The following is a 24,437-nucleotide window of genomic DNA, read 5'->3' on the forward strand; positions in this document are numbered from 1 at the left end:
TAAATGTTTGAGAGCCAGAGAAATAAAACTGATCAAATTACTTGTCAAGCAAAGGTGCTCAGACTGCCAACAGGATATTTGACAAACTGTGGCTTTCACAATCCTGAATGATATTAACCAAAACTTCTTTGCATAGTGTGATTAAAAAGCATTATTTACTCAGATTAAGGTTAAAACATTGACTCAGTCAACAAAATAACATTTTTGGGTATAAATAACAGACAGTTGGAGAAATAACAAATACAGATCACAAAAGATCTGGAGAGGCCATTTACTGTATTTGCTGTTTCTGCTGCTGTAAAAGGAGGTTACTTACCTGTAACTGGAGGTTCTTTGAGATGTATGGTTCCTATCTGTATTCCACTGAGGGTTATAGACATGTGCCATACGTCCAGAGCCGGAGCTTTTGAAAGTAGTAGTATCCGTTGGTCTGCTCATGCACCCTTGCTCTGCCTCATGGTTTTGCCCGAGGCAATAAAGGACAGGACAGACCAACTGCGCCCACAGTTCTTCCTCCACCACCAACCAGAGATTCACAGCAGAGGGAAGGAGAGCAAGTTTGGAATACATATAGAGACCACACACTTGAAGAACCTCCAATTACAGGGAAGTAACCTCCTCCTCTTCAAGTGATGGCTCTTATTGTATTCCACTGAGGGTGATTAACAAGCCGTGCCTAGGTAGGAGGAGGGTGTGAGGAAGATAGAACTGTGGAATGGAAAAAAGCCACTCTCAATGAGACATCTGTAGAAGAGTCTTGCACCAAGGCATAATGGGAAATGAAGGTATGTACCAGGCTCCATGTAGCCACCTTCCATATGTCTGTATGAGGCAGGTTATGAAGCACAGTTGCAGTTGATGCTTGCGCTCTTGTGGAGTGGGCCCATATCCCATGGGGCAGAAACAGCCCTGACAACTGGTAGCATAGTGTAATGTATGTTGACACCCAACTCAAAATCCTCTGAGCGGAAATGGCTTGCCCCTTAATGTGTTCAGCTTTAGCAACCAACAGTCTAGGGGACTTTCTGAAGAGTTTCATCCTCTGCAGGTAGAAGGCCAGGGCGCTGCGGATGTCAAGGGAGTGAAGGCGCCTTTCCTCCACTGAAGTATGAGGCTTCGGAAAGAAAGAAGATAAGTGTATAGGTTGGTTGAGGTGAAAACAAGACACAACTTTAGGGAGGAACCTGGGATGCAAGCATAGGGAAACTCTGTCTTTATGAAATGTAGTAAATGGGGGTCTTCCACCATGGCCCCCAGCTTGCTAACCAGTCTTTCATAAGAGATAGCAAGAGAGAGAGAGAGAGAGAGAGAGAGAGAACTAAGCCAGAGGTTCAAAGGGTTACTTCGTCAGTGTCTTGAGGACAAGGCTGACTTCTCATTGGGCAGCAAGGGGGTGAATGAGACGGAAGGTTCAAAGGAGGCCCTTCCAAAACCTGGATGTCAATGGGTGACTAAACACAAACTGCCCCTCCACTGGAGAGTGGAAGGCACTGAGAGTGGCCATGTGGACCTTGATGTAGTTGAGAGCAAGGCCAGACATCTTTAAGGAGAGGAGGTAGTCTACAAGAAAAGCCATATCCTCAGGGGCAGGACCCTTCTGCTGGGCCCAAGAAGTGAAACGCTTCCGTTTGGCCTCATAGGATCACCTTGTGGACTCCTTCCTCCTACTTGCGAGGATGTTCTGTACTGCTAACAAACATTCCCATTCTAATGAAGATGCCCATCCAAAAACCAAGCCTGGAGTGAAGAGTCTGGGAATTGGGATGCCAGATCCACCCACTCTGTTCCGGGAGAGGTGGCAGTAGAAGTGAGAAGTGTGCTGACATGCGGTGAAAAAGGAGAAATCAGAATGGGGCTATCAGAATGACTGGCACTCTCTCCTGCCTGACCTTATGCAGGACTTGTGGCAGAAGCAGAAGCGGGGAAAGGCGTAATTGAACTGATCCTACAAGTGGAGGACTAGGGCATCGCCCTGGGAAAGGGTACAGAGCCCTCCCCAGAGCAGTACGGGGAGCATTTGCTGTTGGTGTGGCAGGTGAAGAGGTCCCTGCTTGCTTGAAAATGCTGGTGACCACAGCATCATGAAGTTCCCATTCATGGTCGTTCACAAACTTCTTGCGGAAAGGGTCTGTAATCACGTTCTGAATCCCAGGAAGGTATGCTGCAGACAACAGGATCTTGTGGACAATGCAACAATCCCCAAAGGTAAATTGCTTCTCCACAGAGTGCAGGAGATCTCATGTCCCCTTGCTTGTTGATGTAGTACATGGTGGTGGTGTTGTCCAACATGACAGAAATGGATGGATGGGAGAAACAAGTGGCTTGCTCTCCACACAGCTCGAAGCTCCAGAATGGTGATGTTCATTTGGGACTCTTGAGCAGTTGAAGTCCCTTGAGTCATGTGCTCGCCAATGTGGATCCCTCTTCCAATGATAATTGTTGTGAAGGGGGAAGATGGAAGAAATGGTATCCCATTACAGACCTGACTTGGATCTGTCCACAACTGGAGGGGAAACAGAGTAGAAAGTCCATAGAGTGTTGCATGGGTGAGTAGACCCTCTGGAGCCATAGTTGTAGGCAGCAAAAGCATAGATGTGTGAAGGCAGGCATGTAAGTGCAAGCTGCTATCCGGCCATGAAGAGAAAGGCAGGTTTTGGCTGGGACAGAATGATATCTTGCCAGATATCACCCTGGAAATTAGCTCCTGCAGGATATGCAACCTGTCCTCTGGTAGGTATGCACGAGCCGAGATTGTGTCAATGTGTGCCCCCCCCAATGAATTCTAGGGATTGAGTGGGGTCCAAAGATGATTTTTAAACGCTTACATTTACCCCTAGGAAGGAGAGGAGTGTGAGCAGCACAGAGGACAAGGCTCAAGCTTCTTTTCTTGGGATGGGACTGCCAGCAGTCAGTCATCAAGATAAGGAAATATAAGGACCCCTTGATGCCGGAGGTGGGCCGCCACTACCAAGACGACTTTGGTGAAGATTCATGGAACAGCGGTGTGTCAGAACGGAAAAACCCTGTACTGGAAGTGAAGAAGACCTGCCATGAATCTCAGAGAACATCTGAGAATTGGATGGATATCCACATAAAAGTAAGCGTCCTGCATATCCGTAAATCACATGCATCTTTCTAAGGAAGAAATGATGGCTGCACGGGTGACGATATGAAACTTCAGCTTTCGTATGAAGTAGTTCAGATGGCAGAGGTCTAGGTTTGGTCATCACCTGTCCTCCTTCTTGGGGACTAGGAAGTAGTAGAACCCTGGAGTAGAACCCTGATAGGTTGTGGGAACAGGTTCTATCACTCCCCTTTTGCAGCAAGGAGTCCATTTCAAGGGCAAGGATACTGTTGTCAAAGCAATCCCTGAGGCAGGGTCAGGATGCAGGATGAGGTAGCATTTTTAACTCCATTGTATAGTCACACAGAATGACATCCAGGACCCACTTGTCCATTGTTATTGCACTCCAGGTGGTAAGAAGAGTGCTAGGCGCCCTCAAAAGGGGGGTGGATTGGGTGAACAGTATAAGGTACGGTGGTTGACAGCTTTCCAAGTGTACTCAGAAATAACGTTTCTGTGAAGTCAGGGCATGAGATACAGAAGGTAGAGAGGATGAAGGACCTGAGGGATGGGATTGCTGGGTCCTCTACCATTTGCGAGGAGGCTCATAGTACTGCTGTTGAAAGAACTGGGGAACTTTGAATCACTGAGTCAGCAGTGGGCGGTAGAACTTGCACTTGGATGCCAGTGTGTAAATGCCCAGCGATTGGAAGGTAGCTCTAGAGTCCCTGAGGGAGTGAACCGAGTCAGACTTCTGACTGAAAACACTCATAGAAAGGAAGGTCTTCTATGGTGGCCTGGACCTCCCTTGGGAAACCTAACAAATGTAGCCAGGACTCTCTTTGCATGACAATCCTGTAGCCATTGTATGTGAAAAAGTGTCTGCTGTGTCCAACAAGGACTGTAGCAATGTCCTCACAACCAGCTTCCTTTCCTCTAGGATAGTCTGGAATCGGGCTTGATGTTGCTGGGGCAGTTTTTGTGTGTGAAATCCATTAGCTTGCTGTACATAAGGAAGTTGTATTTTGCTAACAGAGCCAAGTAATTTGAAATACAAAACTGGAGACTGGTAGAGGAAAAATGCAGCCCAGAAGGTCCAGGTGTTTGCCCTCTTTATCTGCCGGGGTGGAATGTTGGTGCTGTCAATGGGTCCATGCTGTCGCTGCCTGGATGATGAGGAATTTGGGTGGAGGATGAGAGAAGAGAAACTCAGATCCCTTTGGAGGGACGTAGTACCTCTTCCTTGTCCCTTTGGGGGCGGGGGTGCAGATGGCTGGAGTATGCCAGACAGTTTGGGCCAGTTGAAGGATGGCCTCGATAATTAGTAGGGACACTCGGGCTGGTACCAAGGCATGCAGGATATCAAGTAGTTGGTGTTGCTTATCTTGCACTTCTTCCCGTGGGATGTCGAGGGCACCAGCCACCCTACGAAGCAGACCCTAGAATTGTTGGTAGTCATCCAGAGGTGAGGAGGGAGTTGAAGACACCGTGATATCCAGGGATGACAAAGGGAAGTGCTCAGGTTCTGGTGGTAGCGTCAGAGTAGGACTAAGTGGTGCATCTTCTAAAAGTGCTAGCTGGATGACGGCTTAAGGGGAAAAATGGGAGATTCTTCATAAGCAAAGCAGGAAGGTTCTGATGGTGGATACTGCAGCCATGATCCTCAGTACGGCCACCTTGGTGGTTCTGTCGGATGCTGGGGAGGGCCCTATGGAGCAGGGTACCAATGACCCCAATGCTGTGTAAAGGGAAGATATTGCCATTGAGCCAGCAGGGCTTTGAGGTAGTCACACAGGCAGTATGACAGAGACAGGCCCTGAGCCCCATCCAAGTCCTCCAAGCCTGAGAAAAGAGGCCAGTTTGAATGGTGGTGCCTTTGGAACCGATGGTATCACAGGAGCCTCAGGGGCATGGGTGGGAACATGTTCTAAATGAGGCAAGTCTAGCGGGAGGAGGGGAGGGGGGTGTAACGCATCTTCCAAGGAGGTGACGGTACATGAAGGTGTGGGGATCTTTCCTCAGCCAAGACAAACAGTGTATGAGGCTCGGGGACTGACCAGAGTCTCCCCGGCACCAGTGGTATACCTCTTCAGTCGGAACTGAAGGCAGAACATGAGCCAGAGTGGAAAACTGTATTGGAACCGATTCCCCTGACCTCTGTGGTGCCGACCTGGAGGGAGTACAAGGTTCGATGGACAGAACAGATGGATCCAACAGTCTGTGCAGCTTCTTATAATGTTTGTGCACCTTGGAACGCACCACTTCTCCATGAACTTTTGGATGGAGCAGTATCCTTTTTGGGCCTGGAGGAAGACACACTGTCACGCTTACGTGCATTCTTCCTTCTTTCACGGGTAGGCCCTGACACAGGGTGCATAGTGCTGGTACCAGCATAACAAGACTGGGGCTCCACAGTAGGAGGCGCACTCCTAGATTGGTCAGGCTGATGGATGGGGGAGTTCCCCTGCCTGGATCTGACTGCAGCCTCACAGCAACCTCCACGAGGTGCTTCTTGAGGGGGAGAGCACAGCCTCCCTGGGTATGGGCAGGAAAGGAGAAGCAGACACTGCACCTGGATGCAACATGGGCTTCCCCCAAACAGTAAAGTCAGAATTAGTACTTGTCATTGATAGAGATCAAGCAAGGACAGGAAGTGCAGATCTTGAACTCCAGCTTCTTCGGCATAATTTAGTACCCAATCAAGGGGTTGATGAAAAGGTGTTCCGAAGTCCTTAAAATCCTAAAAACTATCATTACTAACACTAAAACTACTACAAAAATATTCACTATGTACAAGAATAAGAGTCTTTTTTTCTCAGTTTGAAGAATTGCATCGCAAGAGATGAGAGAACAGAAAAGGCTCCAACTGGGACCATGTAGCAGTGGCGAGAAAGAACTGAGGGCTCACTTGGCTGCCCCACCCTCTATCATCTTGGACCAAAACCAAGAAGCAGAGTAAGGGTGCATGCACGGACCAACTGATACTACTACTTTCTTAAGCTTTGGCTCTGGTCACATGGCATATGCATAAAACCTGCAGTGGAATACAGTAAGGACCAGGACTCGAAAAAGAATGAAGAAATCCAATGGAATTGCCCAAGTAAGAAAACTTTTTCTGACGTTTTCTACATGAAAGCAATGTCCTTGTATTAGACATCACAGGCCCTAATACATACATGTTTTCCTTTTCATTTCACAGACTGCAGATGCTCTGCTCAATAATGACAAGACTGCAAATGGGTGTGGTGTAGATGCTTTAAGCTATGGAGGTCAGCTGCTTTTGCAAATATTATTTTGTTCTTTTAAACTGTATATTATGGCTGGTTACAAAGTGAGTCAAGGTGTAATTTATGAAAAGGTCAGTAGAGACTCTTTAAAGACTAAAGGTTAACCATTGCCTAGAATGTTTTATTTTTAATTTGCTATCTTTTAGAAACATTTAGACTTATTATAAGACATAGGCAGAAGTCTGTGTAAAATGATATTTTGAAAAGAGTTGTGTTTTAACATGGCTTATGTTCTGGAGTTAAGGTTTGACTTTAAGAGAGGCTAAGAGACATGTTTTAAATGTTTCATTACAATGAAGAGAAAGAGTTTATATGCCATAAATTGGAGCCTAAATTATGGGGAGATATACAGCATGTAAGACTATTCTGAGATTCCTGCTGAAAGGCTGGAATATTCTCTAAATCAGTGGTCCCAAAACTTTTCAGAGCCATACCCCCACTTGCCCCTGTCCATGCCACCCCAGCCAGGAGCAGGGCCCCAGCTCAGGAGGGGAGAAGGGGCACATGAACAGAGGTAAGGGGGTCAAGGCTGGGGCTGCAGCTGGGGGCAGGTCTGGAGTCATAGCTATGGGCCGAGGTAGGGGGCAGGGACCAAGAGCTGGGGCGGAGCTGGGTGGTGCCCCGCCGTGGCCCCCCAACAGATTGGGGACTTCTGCCCGAAGTCATACACTTTTCTAAAATTCAATATTGCTTTTTTAGATGTTTGTATTGTAAACTTTAGTTATTGTTCATATGAATATGTCATTACAGTGGATACATATTAGGGGATATGTAGGATGCAAGATTTCTTGAAATCCTTGAGATGCTTGGAAATCCAGCAGGCAGAGAGGGTATGTCAACTTTCTTTAAATACTTTTTTTAGGTTCACTCACTAAGGTTTTATAAGGGTGTTGAGGAGTGCTTTTACCTGTTTTTACTATGTTATCCTTCAGCACAGAGCAGAGGAGATATCATGTAACCCTCTTAAATGTAAAGTCCACGAGAAAGAAGTTTATTTTACATCACATAAATACCAAATACTTAGCTGTGAACTGTTTATTAATATATGCCCTAATATTTTGCAGCTGATTTACAAAAGATGGCTGGGGTGGGCAATCTATGATGAAAAGGACAGAGGCTATTCTAAGAAGAAAACAGACCTATCCTGTAGAACAAAACTCCTTGCTGATCCCAAATATGGTGATCACTTAGATCCTGAACATGTGGGCAAGACCCACCACCCAGACACCTGGGAGAGAATTCTTAGTAGTAACACAGAGCCCTCCCCATCTAGTGTCCCATGTCCAGCCGTTAGAGATACTGATTAATAGCAGTTACAGATGAGCCATATGCCATTTTGGGCAATCTCATCACACCATCCTCTCCATAAATTTATCAAGCTCAGTCTTAAAACAAGTTAAGTTTTTTGCCCCCCACTACTCCCATCGGAAGACTGTTTCAGAACTTCACCCCTCTGATGGTTAGAAACCTTTATCTAATTTCAAGCCTAAACTTGTTGATGGCCAGTGCACATGTTCTTGGGCCAACATTGGCCCATAACTTAAACTCCTCCTCTCCCTTCTTGGTATTCATCCCTCTGATGTATCTACAGTAATCATATCTCCCTCATCAGCCTTTGTTATGTTAAGTCTCCTCTTGTAAGGTAGGTTTCTCCATTCCTCTAACCATCCGAGTAGTCTTTCTCTGTACCTATTCCAGTTTGAATTAATCTTTCTTAAACATGGGAGACCAGAATTGCACACAGTATTCCAGAAGAGGTCTCACCAGTGCCTTGTATTATGGTAATAACACTTCCTTATATCTACTGGCAATACCTTGCCTGATGCATCCTAAGATTGCATTACACTTTTTCAAAGCCACAGCACATTGGCAGCTCAGTCATTCTATGACCAACCAATACATCCAGGTCTTTCTCCTCCTCCATCAATTCAAACTGACATGTCCCCACATTATACCAAAAATTCTTCATGTTAGTCCCGAAGTGCAGGACTTTGCGTTTCTATTACTCCAGTTTTCAAGATCATCCAAATCTTCTTGTATGATATTCTGGTCCTCCCTCATATTGGCAGTATCTCCCAACTTTGTTATATCCACAAATTTTATTCGCACACTCCCACTTTTGGTGCCAAGGTCATTAATGAAAATGTTAAATAAGGTCCCAAGTCTGATCTTTGAGGAACTCCATTAATAACCTCCCTCCAGCCTGACAGTTCATTTTTTAGTATGACCCCAACTGTAGTCTCCCCTTTAACCAGTTCCTTATCCATCTTTCGATTCTCATATTACTCCCCATCTTCTCTAATTTAACTAATAATTTTCCCATGTGGAACTGTATCAAATGCCTTACTGAAATCCAGGTAGATTAGATCTATTGAATTTCCTTTGTCTAGAAAACTGGTCATCTTCTCAAAGAAAAATCAGGCTGATCTGCACAATCAACCCCCAAACCATGTTGTATTTCATCCCAATTATCATTTACCTCTATATCCTTTACTTTCGCATTCACAATTTATTCTAAGACCTTGCATAAAATTGAGGTCAAACTAATGGACCTGTAGTTTCCCTATAGTTTTTTCCTTTCTTAAATACAGGTACTATATTTACAACTCTCCCATCATAAGGTATGACCCCTGAGTTTATTGTATGAAGATCACCTGGGCCCCCTATTTGATCCATTAAGCTGTATGAGTTTGGCTCCACTTCAGATGTGGTAACTTTTACTTCCATATCCTTGTTCCCATTACCCACCATGCCACTGACCCCAAGCTCTTCATTATCCTTTTAAAAAGCTGAGCAAAGTATTCATTTAGGTTTTGGGCAATACTTCGATTATCTTTAATCTCCCCCATATCATCAATGCTTAGTTGCCCCAGTTCTTCTTTCCATGTTTTCTTTTTTATTTATATGGCTATTTTAATTTCCTTTGCAAGGTCCAACTCTGTTTGGCTTTTGGCAGTTGTCACTTTTCCCCTACACTTTGCAACTGCCAAGAAAGCTTTCTGCTTTCTCTTAATACCTTGTTTGAGATGCTTGTGCATCCAGTTTGATCTGCAACACTTCCCCATGAATTTTGCTTGGGATGCAGGCTTCAGAAACTTTAGTTAAAGCTTCAGAAACTAGTTCCAAGCCTTCCCCACATTCAGATCCTTGACTTCTTCAGTCCTGTCAACTTCTCTAACTAACATGCTTATTTTTTTAAAGTTTGCCCTTTTGAAATCAAGGATTCTAGTTGCAGAACTATTTTTGTTTATCCTTCCATTTAGTTTAAACTGAATTAGCTCATGGTCACTCGAACCGAGCTTGTCCCCTACAACCAGTTCTTCTATAAGGTCCTCACTACTCTCCAATACTAAATCTAAAATGGCTTCACCTCTTGTTGGTTTGGTGACTATTTGGTGAAGAAATCTGTCACCTATCATACCCTGGAATTTCTGTGCCCAACCATTATTATTGCATTTGTCCTCTAATCTATATCTCGGAAATCAAAGTCTCCCATAACCACATGATTCTCAGTAGTATTTATTTAATTAAAAATAAAGAGATCTCTGTCCATGTCCAAATTTGATCCTGGGGATCTGTAGCAGATCCCAAGCACTATCCCAGTGTAGCCTCTGATACCTTTCTTCCCCAAAGTGATTCTGACCCAAATAGATTCTGTTTTATCCATTCCATCACTTCTGATCTCTTTAGTCAACCTCGTCATTAATATTCAATGCTACTTCATCACCTTTACCTTTAGTTGTCTTTCCTGAATACCACACAACTTTTAATATCTGTATTCCAGTTATGACTACTATTACAGCATGTTTCTGTTATCCCTATAATATCTAGGTCCCTTACTGCACCAGTAGTTCTAGTTCCTCCATTCTGACAGGTTTTAGAGTAGCGGCCGTGTTAGTCTGTATTCGCAAAAAGAAAAGGAGTACTTGTGGCACCTTAGAGACTAACCAATTTATTTGAGCATAAGCTTTCGTGAGCTACAGCTCACTTCATCGGATGCATACTGTGGAAAGTGTAGAAGATCTTTTTATATACACACAAAGCATGAAAAAATGGGTGTTATCATACACACTGTAAGGAGAGTGATCACTTAAGATGAGCTATTACCAGCAGGAGAGCTGGGGCGAGAAAACCTTTTGTAGTGATAATCAAGGTGGGCCATTTCCAGCAGTTAACAGGAACGTCCGAGGAGCGGTGGGGTGGGGGAATAAACATGGGGAAATAGTTTTACTTTGTGTAATGACCCATCCACTCCCAGTCTCTATTCAAGCCTAAGTTAATTGTATCCAGTTTGCAAATTAATTTTTTTAATCAAGACTGGATGTTTTTCTAGTTCAAACAGAAATTAATTCAGTGATGTCCTATTCTCTACCTCTTACTGAAGATCTGCTTTCCAGTTTATTTTCTTTCAGGGATACGAGCTTTCATTTGTCCACATTGAATAAAGAATAATAATAAAATCTATCACTTCTTAGTATTTTGACTATGTAGAGTGTACACATTTACATATTCTTATTCTCAAACTAATTGGCTTGGGAAAAAACCATCTTATTTCCTAGTCAAGATAAGGCCACAGGATTAGCAGACATTCAGCTCTTTCAGCCAGTATGAATATACAATTTGGGTAATGGTAAGAATCCATCTTCAAGCACCTCCATTGACACAGCAACCAACTGGAGGTTTTTGAGTAAGGTTCTGTGTCACAAAAAAAAAAAACCACATGAAAATCCCATCACCTAATGCTAAAACAAATAAGGTCACAAAATCCACAATTTAAAATACCAAATAAAAAAAAATAATTACTGTAGGGCATTTAAAGCTTCAGCAATAAGCACATTTTTGGTGAGGTCTGAGAGTGAGTTCAAAAGACAGGGAACAAACTGACTACGGGATCTCTAACTCTGTAGCCTCAAATAATGCTTATGGATCATAAGCAATATCACATCCATGAATCTCATGAACAAAAGAAATTCACTAGCTAAACAATGCCAAGCTGTGTGATGTCTTATAAATCAATAAAGCAATTGTATAATCAATACAGTGCTTAACAGGAAGTGAACAATGTGCTACGTGGCACTGATAGATTGAGATACCAATATTAAGGTAAGTATCCTGGCAGCAGTGTTAACTGACCCATATAAACTATAGGGAATTGTATCAGGATGGACAGTAAGCTGCGTTACCTGAACTAATACCAGAAGTCACAAAAAAACCCAAGCAAAATCCCTCCAAAACACACAGTCACGAGATGCTTTACAGTAGTACTTATCAGTACTGAATCATACGGATTAGAGGTCAACGTATTTTACACAAAAGAATGCAAGCTTTAATTGAAATACAAACCAAGTGTGTGTTTTTATTTTTATTCTATCTAGGTAATTATATACCCATTATTTGTGGTAATTCAGCACATGAGAAATATATACATGGAAGGATCTCTCCATTAAAACCAATATTTTTCCTCAGAAAATGAGAGTGTGCAAGCACTTTTAATCCCTCCTTCGCCACCTGCCCGAAAGTACTAGAAAGTATGTCACAGGGAGATAGGAATTGCCATACTAGATCAGAATTGTGGTCTCGATAGTTCGGTATTCAGTCTCCAAAAGAAGTCAACTTCACATGCTTCAAAGGATGGTTCAAGAAACCTTGCATAGGTAGATGTCAGAAAATCATCCGCTTCTCCACAGGCTTAAATCTGGAAGCATGAGGTTTAATATCTCTTCCAAAAATTTGTAGTATTAACTATGATAACTCTGAATATCCTGTTATACATATAAATGTCAGATTCCTTTTTGAACCTTGCTAAGTTTTTGGTCTCAATATCTTGAGATAATAAATTCCAGTTTAATTATGTGTTTTGTGAAAAAGTACTTCCTTTCATCAGTTTTGAATTTGCCACCTTTTAATTTTTTCGCGTCCCTTGTTGTTTTTTTGGGATAGGGAGAACACAAACTACCAACCTACCTTCTTTATAGCATTCATTATTTTATATACTTTAATCATATGCCCTCTTATTCAATTTCTCTTAATATAAGATTTTTTCCATGCCCCTAATAATTTTTGTAGCCTTTCTCTGATCCAGCTGCAATTCTGCAATATCCTTTCTGAGCTGGGGTGACCAGCACTAAGGTCATACTGCTAATTTATAAAATGGCAATATATTATTTTCTGATTTTTTCTCCATCCCATTCCTTATTTATTTGAACATCTTATTTACTTTTCTGATACATTGTTTATAAGTCTTCATTGAGCTGTCCACAGTGACATTCAGGTCACCTTTCCTGATGTGATACAGTTAATTTAGAACCTGTAAAGCTTATGAGTATTTAAATGTTTCCCGCCAATCTCTTTTACTTTGCATTTATCAACATTTATTTATATATTTTATAATTACCAGCTTTGATATGTACAATTAACTGTCCTGCCAGGGATACCTAGGGTAAAGCTGACAAGTGTTCAAAGCTGCCTTAACATGCTGCCTAAAGCTGCATTTGACCTACAGTGTCCTGCTACCATTTAGTCATTTCTAGTTACATACCCATAACAGATTAGAAGTTGAATGTGCAAACCACAAGTTTTCAGTGTGCCTGATAAATGTTAAATCTGTACTCTTAGAAACTGTGCTCGTTCCAAAAACAAATATGAAATATTATAACTTTGATCTGTGTCAAGAATCAGGGGGTAGCCATGTTAGTCTGTATCCACAAAAACAACAAGGAGTCCTGGTGGCACCTTCAAGACTAACAGATTTATTTGGGCAGAAGCTTTCATGAGTGTTTTTTTACCCACAAAAGCTTATGCCCAAATAAATCTGTTAGTCTTTAAGGTGCCACCAGGACTCCTTGTTAACTTTGATCTATTTCGATCAAATATATTGCTTTTATTATTAGCTCTGATGTTCTAAATCTATGGCATGTTGACCATACCTTCTGCAAATGCAATCGACTGATTTAATAAATATGAAATACTGTAATAAAGATAAAGTAATAATATCATAAGTTATGTTAACGTACATGTTTATGGAAATATTTCATCTTGGAGGATTCTAAAGTTTTTCAGAAATCTTTTACTTTACACCCTCATTTATCCAAATGGCCAAATATCCTTCAGATAACTAGGTGTTCGGATAAACAGAAGTGCTATTCTGATCTGGGTTCTAGCTGCAAGCTGGGAGGCAGTAAAGCTTCCAGTACAGCTGGGAATGATGGCAATGTGTGTGTGTCAGCCCCTCACCTACGGACCTCGCTACCCTGTGACTGTCCTGGTCCCAGGTTGCCTGTCTCGGGCTGTGGCCGGATGTGGCCCCTCAGTGCTGACTGTGGTGTCAGTGAGATCCCTTTCCCGCTGGTCACTGGGAAGCCATGTCCCAGTCTCTATGATGGGAGTGGAACACTTATCATGTTGCTATGAATTCAACTAATACACAAGATGCACTTTGAACTTGACATAGTGTTGTAGTCATTGAGTGAGTACACAGCTCCACTGGTGTATCATGAATTTTTTGTAAATGTAGTGTACCATGAAGTTCATGTGAATGTATTGCTTGTGATTTGTAGAGCTACATGGAGGACACAATGTGGATTCAAATAATGAGGATTTTTGGATAAATGAAATTCAGATAACTGAAATATACCATACATATATCGGCACTTAAATACAGCTACCTCTGGAGAGGGTGGCAATCACCAGCATACACATAACTACACAAAAGTGACTACGGGCAGAAGGGATTTAGGCCAGAAACAACAATGCAAATCCCAGCTCCTATTAAAACTGACAACAGATCTTTGAGATGCCCAGCAAATCAGACTCATTTTAGGGTTTTATCCCACACTTGCATGGTACACATAAGAAGGATGAAACTTGTATTTCTAGAGTTTCTGTGTATTCCCAAAATGATGCTTAGACAGCTGAGGCTCCTCAGGATAGGCATTATCCTGTTTTGAGTGATACCGTAGCATCTTTACTCATTATTTTAAACTGAGTGCACTTTTATCTGTCAGTTATGTCTATCGACCTTCATGCATCAATAGTCACCATTGTTCCTAGACACAAAGCTATCCCTTTATATTCTAGTGGCAACAGCCACTTCTTGAAAGATCCTACATACTAGTATACAGTTTCTTTAGAAATCAAGGCAGTTAGGCTCACTTTCTATTCCTCAAGACTTTGAAGAGCTGACTAGGCACAATGTTAAATAAACATGGACTTCAATGCTTTAAGGAATCACAAGTGGAAATACTTCATTTATAATATTTGAGGTAGTGCCGGATGTTCACCTGCTATTTATTTTCATATATGTGTAGCTGTACCTGGGTATTGAAGAGATACAGACTGCAGAAGACTTCTAAGTCACTGCTTTTGCTCCCTTATGTTAGATTTTTCCCATCATCAATTCACAAGAGATTCAGGAAATTCATTTTGCTACCGGGTACAATTCTTTCGAGAATTCTCTCAATTCCTGCTACTTGTATATTTGTAGTTCACATCCGTTCTCCAACATATTGTCTCTGCCTTCATTGATTTATTTTGTTACAAAATGTTCTTTTCTAACTAAACCTTTAAAGTTCCCAATGGTCTCTGTGGGAACCCTGCACACTCACAGGGCAAGATTTTCACTTTTATTCTTCATCTTGATGTGTGTCACCTTAAGAACACAATGTTGAGTCTAAGAGCGATACAAGGTTTTCTGGGTGCATTTCTGAGAGGTACAAATGGGAGGAAGCTTTTGACTCATGATCCATAGTTTGCTATGACCTCTTCTACTAGCTATTGAAAGGGCTGATTATGAAAGTAAAATCCAAACATCACTACCCTCAAGTTGCTCAGGTTAGGCTCCACAATATTATCATCACACTCAAGAAGATTTGGATATTTGATTAATTGGACAGTCTCATATGACAGACAAATGGTTTAACATCTAAAGCCTAATTCTACAAATTTACTTTTTATAATCTGTGGCTACAGAAATTTACTAACAGTCTTAAATGAAACACTTATTCTACACAGGATACCACACTGACTTGATTTATCAACATCTATGTCAGTATGTAAATGATTCTCTTTTTACTTACCTCCAGATGCTCTAAAATATAGGGAGGATTTGTCATGCCAAGTCTCAGCATAGCTCCCTCAGGAATAACTTCAACCAGCTTCCACAGAAGTGTAGGAAGGTCTGTGCCAATGTCTCTGCCATAAGCCCCTGTGTCTTCACTGGTCAGCCATATCTCACAAACACCCTCTGTGAATAAAAGAAAGAGATAATTAACAAATCTGTTTTAGAGCTGTTTATTTTATCATACAGCTGCTCACCCTTTTAAATGCAGTATTTCACAAGACTATTATGCAGCCAGGCTGAGTATTCAATTGCAGAAAAAAAGAGGCTTATCCCATGGGTAGTGGTGGGTTATTAAGTTCATTTTATGAGTGCCAGTGTGCTACAACAATGCTGTAAATTATCACTGCTGTGGAGTGATTAACATTCACAACCAATGATTAATACTGTGCTGCCTCTAAAGCAACTCAATTTGGACTTTTACTGCACTCCCATCTTTGAGGCTATCTAGTTTATTAAACAGAGCAAGCAATACTGCTCAAGCAATCAGTCCACGCTAATGACCATTACTAGCAGTTAGCAGCCTGCAAAGGCCAAGGGTAGTTAAGGCTCTAACAAACCAACTGCCGAATGAGGTGATTATCATGTAACCTGCAATAACTATTACAAGCTGCATTCTTTCAATTATACTGTTAGCAAGGACATATTAAATCATTCCATTAAAAGGGTAGTCAGTGCAGGACGGCTAAATAGTAGTGTTGGAAAACCTGTTTCCTGGCAGTTAATATTCTATTTTCCATCAATCAGATCTTCGGAAGTAGTGTAGTCAATTTGTATTGTACAAAAATCTTACCCTTGAACACTGAAATCTGTTAACAACATTTTCCTGCCCAAAGGCAGTAAAGATTGTGCCACTTTTTAATAACAGTTGATTTCAGATGGGCCACTACTATAAGTCTGCCCCTGACCTCAACCTTTTCATAATGCAGAAATGAAGCTGCTGAAGAAATAAGCCAATTAAAAAGGGGGGAAATTTTCTTTTGAGTCAATGAGATGACTAGGATTAACTCAGCACAAAGTTAAGTTTCTACTACAGGAAATGAAACAAAGAAAAGAAAAAGAAGTCACATCTACAGTTCCATCCATTGGAAGCCACATGACTGGTTTCTAAGTGGCTCCAACTGGACTGGCAGAGGAAGCTCAGCCTCATAAAATTTAAATGTTTTTAATCATTTTAATTTGGAAAATACAAACAAAAACATTGGTTTAAATAATGTTAAGACTATGATGCAAACAGAAAAAAGCAAAATACTGCTCTCTAACTCACGCTATGTTGAAAGGGAGGTACAACAGTCTCTGTTGAGTGTCAAACTGAACTCCGATTGTTTAAAAAGGTTTTAGAACTATTTATTATTTAAAACGAAAACAATTTACAATATAAACCAAAAATGTTTTATTTAAAATTTTGCCCACTGGGATAGCTTCATGAGATGGACTTCTTGTTTTTGTGAGAGTCCTGGTGGAAGCAGTATTGAGATGGTTCTCTCCAGCATACTTCAGTTCAACATAAACAATGCTTTATAATGCAGGACACAGTCAAAATGATCAGACAACAATACTGAAATGTCCATTGGAACACAGTCCTCTATGCAAATATGCAGTTAGGCACTTACAAAAAATCCTGTAAAACATCCTTCAGAATAGCATCTGTACATGTTCACAGCCCACCTTTAAAAGTTTGGTATCAGATATTAAAAAGTTTGATTAATTTGCAGCTGTTTCTCCACTGCTATGTAGCCATCATCCACTAACATTCCATTACATGTACCTACATAGCACAGTCGTGTTATCATACTTTCAAGCATAACCTTATAGTCAAATGTCTCAAGAGTCTTACAGTGTGAGTGAATATATTATACACACTCACTACTGGTTTACAGAAGTTGCTAATATTTTTAGCAACATACTTCACATCAAGCAATGCTACGCTATTGCAAAGGTTTAAAAAATATGTATGGTGCAATCAATGGAAAAAATGAATAATGTAACATTAAATAAATAAATAAAAATCTTAAACGAGATACAAAAACAGGACATTAGCCATTATTTTCCAGTTGCTGGCATTCACCAAAACAATAACGTGGACACTTTAAAGTGATCAGACTGATTTTAATTTATAATTTTTCCATCCAAATTGTTCCATGTTTTTACTCTCTGAAGAGGATTGCTGGAACACTGCCTTGCTGTTGCCAGATGAATGTGAAGAAAGAATGTCTATGAATAGGAATGGAAACAACATTCAGGTGGAAAACAACAACTAGCTCTTAAAGCTGCATAGGTGGGACTATTAGCCCCCTGGTGGGCTGAAACTTCAAATTAAATCACATGAAAAGGAAGCAGCTGTAACAGTAAATCAGCAACAACAGGAATAACTGTCTTGACTGCTCTGCGATCAGGATGCTGAATAAAAGGCAATGGGTATAATCCATGCTCAGATTGCAAAAACATGTATATAATGTAGAAAAAATACTATAGGAAAACCTTCTTTTCCCAATTTCAGCCTTGCAAAAGGGATAAGCAAATCCTGAAGGCTATTATGAGTCCTAAGCCTTGAAATCTATACAACCTGGGTAAATCAACTTAAAGCTCAGGTCCTATGTCACAGCTTTGGAGTGAATACTAAAAGGATCTCTCTGTTAAAATGTTCATTCTAGCCCTCTGGACTCAGAGGCTAAGACTCTGTTTCAAGAAAGACACAGAAGTTCCTCCCAGGTCCCCCAGCTTACGGCAAACAGGGGGAGTGGAGAATATGGTCCCTTCTCATTTATTAGTTTCTTACACTTTATTTTTTTTCCACAAAAAATAAATCTTCTGTGAAAGCAACATTCCCCAGTGCTGCTCAGGATCTCTTTTTAAACACATTGCCTCATCTTGTGCATTATTTATTTTTTTCTCTTCTGAATGCTCACTTCATTAGGTCATCCATCATGCCGTTATCTGGGTAATTTTAGTGCTAGTAGAAGCAAACTGACCTCTAAGAAAGAAATGTGATCCAAAGGGCACAGAAAAAAATTCTTTGAACACATTACAGATCTTGAACTCCATTATCATTATACCCAAATAATTAAAAATCAGTCTTCGGTCACAGCTCTTTTCCCCCTTCCCCCCCTATGCCTCACCACTCGCACCTAGCACAAACATTAACCTTAACTGCTGGGTTCATAGCTCTGTGTCCTGTAAGTGGAGATGACTGAGAATGGAAAATGTATGAGGACATAGAAAGGTGAATACCAAATGAAAGATGTTTTGTCCCCAACAGAACATTTCACTATAAAAAATAGGCACTGCAGAAATGTCTGCCATAAGTTTTGACTTTGCTTTCTCTAGAGTAGTCCAAATGAACTCTGTCATAGCTAATGATGTTATTGTTATGAGCCATATCTTTCCATTTAATATATTTATTTACAGAAATCTTCTTTCCCCAATAATACAAGTTGAACTGTCTTCAGCATATTTTCCAGATCTAAAAACATCACTTTGCTTTTTGTGCTGATTGTTATATATAGCATTATCAGTTTGAAGAAATTATACCTAAGTCTCTCTCTCTCTCTCTTTATTGTGGGGTGGAATGAATGCATCTGCTCCCACTGTACTAATCTGCCTAAACTGGAAAAATTCCTGCTAATAATTTTTTTGAAATTCTTCTATTCACTCACACTATCTATTTCTTCTGTCATGTAAGGATGATATCCAATTATTAGTCTAATTAGACATAGTTAGCAAAGCTCCCCCCACCCCCCCAAAACACCATAGATTCAAACTGAAAAGATACATTCTTAAAATCAGATCTGTAAAATTGTAGCTATCAGTTAACAATACTTCAATGAATCTCACATTGATTTACACTGTTATCTGGTAAAAAAAGCGATAGAGTACCAAAAAGCACTCACTTTTCTTATCTCTCTCTTTTTAAAAGCTTTCCTGTGAGATTTTTCTAATGTGAACCATAGTGGTTTTTCCAGCAGTGTGATTCTCAGCAGGTTGTCACAGTGGGAGACCCCTAGCACTGACCTTCTCAGTAGCCCTCATACTCTTCTCAATAACTGCCTGACCTTGCTCTTCCTTTTCCAACAGAGAATTCTTTTAGCAGCTTGCAGTGCTGTCCAGACCAGAGAAATACCTCTTTCACTGTACCACAGAAATCTCAAAGACCATTTGCCAAGAAGAGGCCTGACTTAAATGTTTGTTAAAAATTGTCTGCAGACTCAAGCACAATCAATCAATCTGAAGCTGCCATTCCTGCTCACACATTTAAAATTCATCATTGGCTGAACTTCAGACTTTTTATAGCCAGATATTGACAGAAAGCCTTGTGAAATGAAATTCACTTTAAATGTGTTCATTGTTCAGGTTGATTTTACACCACATAGATTCCTTATTCTTTTCAATTATCTGAAACACCCCTCTTGACAATGCTGGGGGGGGGGGGGATCATTAGTTTACTTCCAACATACTTATTGTAGGCACTCATTCAGCCTGGAGTTCAGTGGGACTACTCATGTGTATAAGGCTATGCATGTGCTAAAGTACCTTGCTGAATCAAGACCTTAATGTAGAAAATGTAAAGACACCTCTATGCATTTCAAATTATTGCAGGCCTGCTCATAATGTATTACAGAATAGTGTCAAAGTAACAATCACAATCCATTTTTTCTATAAAACGATGAGACTTACGGTAAATAATAGCCAAACATTTTATGGCTTCTTACCAGGCCCAACAGCAGCTCTTATCTTCAACAACTGTGTGTTTTCACCTATCTGTTCTGTTGTCGAAGAGGAGCACAATGGCCTGCTCTCACCTTCTACTGGCCTATACCTCCTGGAGATGAGGGTGATCTAGATTGTATTGGGAACCTGGGGAGATATGAAGGGGTTGACTCACCGCTGCCTCCTCCTTGTGCCTAGGATGGCATGGCAGCTCTCTTCCCACTGGGAGTCTCCTGCTGACAGTCACTCCATCTCTGTGTTCTGCCTCTTCCTGCGACCTGGCCCTCTGGTCAGGTCACTCCAGGGCAGTCCATGTCTGCGAAGCCCTTTCCTCAGATGCTGAGGGCTCAAGGTCTGTTCTCTTCCCTGGTCTGCCAACAAGTGAGCTGGTCTGCTCCCCTTTTAAGCTCCTCCTCCAGCCTATACATGACTTGCAGGTGTGGCAAGATACAGCTGCTTGAGCCAAGAGGAGCTCCTCAATGCCTTGTTGTCATGTATGGGGGATGGAACTTAGGGAACTAGGGCCAGACGATTTTTTTTCTGGGAAGAAGTTGCAGGGAATAATTAGCATTCGGTGAGCTTTTCCCACTTTAAGCTAAATTTGGAAGGCATAGCTGGAGGGACACATACCAGTGCATAAGCTAGGGGTTCATGTCTTTCATAGTGTTTAACCATCCCAAAAGGACATGATCAGTGAAAAGCTTAAACAGATTTCCCATTAGGTAATATCAGAGAGACTCAACAGCCCATTTCACAGCCAGTCATTCCTTTCCTATCACAGAATATGCCCATTTCTGAAGGAATAGTTTGCCGCTCACACAGAGTATGGATTGTTACACTGTGTTTGCTTCCTGGGACAACATTATGCTTAGTCCCAGTTCAGAGGAATCAGTTTGTAAAGTGACTTTTGAATAGTCATGATTGAATAGGACAGGGTCTTTGAAAGGTGATCTTTCAACTTCTAACAAACCTTTTTGCGGGCTTTTGACTCATGAACCTTCTTGGAGTTATTGTCCTTAATTAGGTCAGTGAGGGCAGCTGCTATTTGACATGAATCATCAGTAGTAACACATGAACACCAAGAATCTTTGAACCTCTGTTTCTTTTGTGGTTGGGTAGAGCACATTTCGAGGGCCTGGATTTCATCCACGAAGGGCCACACCTGGCCCTTCCACAAAGTATATCCCTGGTAGGTGGCCTCTTCTTTTCTCATCTTACACCTTGCTGGGTATGCAGTTAGCCCAGCCATCTGCAGGGCCAAAGTTCAGTAACAGTTTGTACTAGGTGTTCTTCTCAATCTCAGCTGTCAATGACCATGACATCTACATAGGCTGCCGCATATGAGCCAAGTGGTTGAAGAACTTGATCCATGAGCTGTTGGAATCCACTGGGGCACCATGGAGGCCAAAGGACATAGTCCTAAAATGATATACGACAAGTGGTGTAGTAAAGGCAGTTTTCTCCTGTGATTCTGGCATGAGTGGACTCTGTGATACATCAGGCTTTATCCAGCTGGTCTAGTAGTTCATCCACACTGGGCAGGGGGTAAGCATCGAATTTGCTTTGACTTTGAAAGCACTAACCTTTCCAAAAACTATGCAAAACCAGATAGTACTGTTCGATTTTGGGAGCAATACAACCAGACTTCGCCAGCTGCTGCAGGATTCTTCCTGCTTCCAACATGGCATGGATCTCTTACCTCATGGCATCCTGATTTTTTTTGGGGAGTGCCTGTGGGTTCACCCAGACAAGTTGCTCAGGCTCTGTTTGAATACAGTATTGCATGAGAGGAATCTGCTTTGGCCAGAAGACAAACACCATTGAGAAGGCTTTTACTAGGCTTCTCACTTAGGCCCTCTGCTATGGGTGGAGGTTTACTTCCAGCTGTATAAGGTCTGTGTCCAGTGAGGTGGGCACTTGGGACCCCAGCTCTGGCTCATGGCGATAAATAAGCTCTCCATTCCTTCCAGGGCTTTAGAAAGTTAATATGGTAGATCTGAGTTAGCTTCCTTTTGTCAGGCTGCCTGATCTCATAGTTTACCAGAGAGACTAGGTGGACTATTTCATATGGTTCTTACCATTTAGTGAATAACTTAGACTCTGCACTCAGGAGCAGAAGTAGTACACTACTGCTTGGCTTAAATATGTGGATATGCGCACCTTTGTTCTAGGCTTGTTCCTGGGCCTTTTGAGCACCAAGGAGGTTGTACTCTGCCAAAGATTCCAAGGGTTTCAAGCCTCTCCCAGGGCTTCAGTACATACTGTACAACATTCTCAGTCTTAGGAGCCTGTTCCTCTGAGATTTCATGGACCAGGTCAAGAATCCCCCATGGCTGTCTCAAGCATAAGAGTTCAAATGGGAAGAATCCAATACATGATTCGGGAACTTCTTTAACAGCACATAACGGGAAGAATCAGCTGACTCCAGTGATAGAGGTCCTTAGCAATAAACTTTTTAACATCCTTCTCTGAATTGTTCAACCAGACCACCTGTTTGCAGATAATAGACATACACAGATTTTATTTTTAGTAGATCACACACCTCCTACAGCAGAAACAAAGCTAGTGACTTGATCAGTGAAGATCTCCTTAGGTACCCCAACTCTGGCAAAGACTTTTAGCAGTTCTGTTGCAATAGTCTTGGCATTGGGGGTGCGCAGTGGGATTGCTTTGGGATCGTGGATGGCATAATAAACTATAACTAATATATATTTATACCCAGTTGCACTTTTTTCCACCCCTGTCCTTTCAAATGGGATGCCTATTATGGGGAGTGGGACCAGAATGGCTTTTCTTACTCCTTTAGCTCCCATGAGTTGGCATTTTGGATAGGAGCAGTGGACGTCTTTAACTTCTTGATGACTCCCGAGCCAATACAAGTGATTCGGAATCCTGGCCAGGGTCTTCCTGTGACTGAGGCCTGCAGATGGAATAACATGACCTTATGCCTATGAGACCAGGGAATAAGAACTTCACCAAGTTAGTCTTTCTCCATCCAGTACAGTCACTCTGCCAGCAGCTGAAATGGGGCGGGGGGAGGAGGGGGGAGTGAGGGGGGCACTGTTCACTGTGGGTTTATTACCTTCTTTTTAACCACCTACAGTTGCTTACAGGCCTGGCTCAAGGTTTTGTATTCCCTCTAATCCTTCATGAACTCAGTCCCTCTTTAGGTTATCCCCCTCCTGTAGGGGGGGCCAACATAATTTCATTGCTAGGTGGATCTTCTGAGGGAGCTTCCCTTTGGCTGTGTTTTACCCTATAGTCAATTGCACACGTGTACTGGGATAGAATTTAACATCTATGTGAATACAATGTAGAAAAAATAATTTCCCCAGGGATCTCATGGTTAGGACCAAGTAGTCCCGGACCAGGGTCTGCCCACACCCGAAATCCACCAGGCCTGTCACCTCTACTCCGTTTATCCAAACAGGGACTGTTACTTTAGCCAGGGCTCACTTATGGGCATGGGCTTCTGCCATCCATACCTGTCCATACCCACACTCCATATAGGTGCACTCATGATACTGGTGACCTGGACAGCCACATGAACAGTAAACCACACTGCTGGCTGAGCGGGTACCAGCCCTGAGCCAAAAGTGTGAGATAGCCCTTCCCTATGTTGTTCATCTGTTCCTAACCCTTGGCTTTCCTGCAGAGGAGACTGAAGGAGTCCTAGGGGCCTTTGTCGGACTCGGGTCTAAGATGCCAGGGTTTCCCAACAGGAGCCAGTGCAGGGCCTGGTGATCTGCTTGGTCCCCTCAGAAGCTGGCCATGCAGCCATGCCATCTGATTGCCGATTCCACTCTGTGGGTTCTCCCTTGTATCAAGGGTCACCGTTGGCCTCAGGTGGTCACTTGTGTGATGCCCAAAGCTGTTTCAGCAGCCTGATAGTTTTCCATCACTGGATGGCATTGGCTAGGGACTCCGGTTGGTGTTTGAGCACCCAGTTCCTATCCCAGATGGGAGTATATGGGTAAACTGGTCCATCACAATAAGCCCAGCCATCTTGACTCCAATCCAAGTCTCCTGCTTTAACCACCTACAGCATAGGTCTCAATTTCTGGGCCTTTGCACAAGGCTGGGCTCCCCAGGGCTATTTCTCCCTCAGGAACCTCTATCAGAAGGTTTCCTCTGTGGTGTCAAGGTGGTTGAGTATAATCACTTTCACCTGGGCGTAGTCTTGGTCAGATGCTGCATCCAGCTTCCAGTATACAGCCTGTGCTGGCCCCCATCAGGTAAGGTGCCAACAGGATGTCCCACTGGT

At 42.1% G+C, this 24,437-nt stretch overlaps 1 protein-coding gene across 4 annotated transcripts in view; it reads right to left on the reverse strand.

Moving 5' to 3' along the window:
* The window catches only part of CDKAL1 (CDKAL1 threonylcarbamoyladenosine tRNA methylthiotransferase), a 665,563-nt gene that overhangs the window by 244,286 nt on the left and 396,840 nt on the right, over positions 1–24,437 (reverse strand). For all 4 annotated transcript variants that reach the window (XM_078851602.1, XM_073331895.2, XM_078851603.1 and 1 more), the window contains one exon: positions 15,426–15,592. In XM_078851602.1, coding sequence (XP_078707728.1) covers positions 15,426–15,592 — 167 coding nt within the window. The remainder of the gene's footprint in view (positions 1–15,425; positions 15,593–24,437) is intronic.

This window comes from Lepidochelys kempii, chromosome 2 (assembly GCF_965140285.1).
Source record: "Lepidochelys kempii isolate rLepKem1 chromosome 2, rLepKem1.hap1, whole genome shotgun sequence".
Classification (NCBI taxonomy): domain Eukaryota; kingdom Metazoa; phylum Chordata; order Testudines; family Cheloniidae; genus Lepidochelys; species Lepidochelys kempii.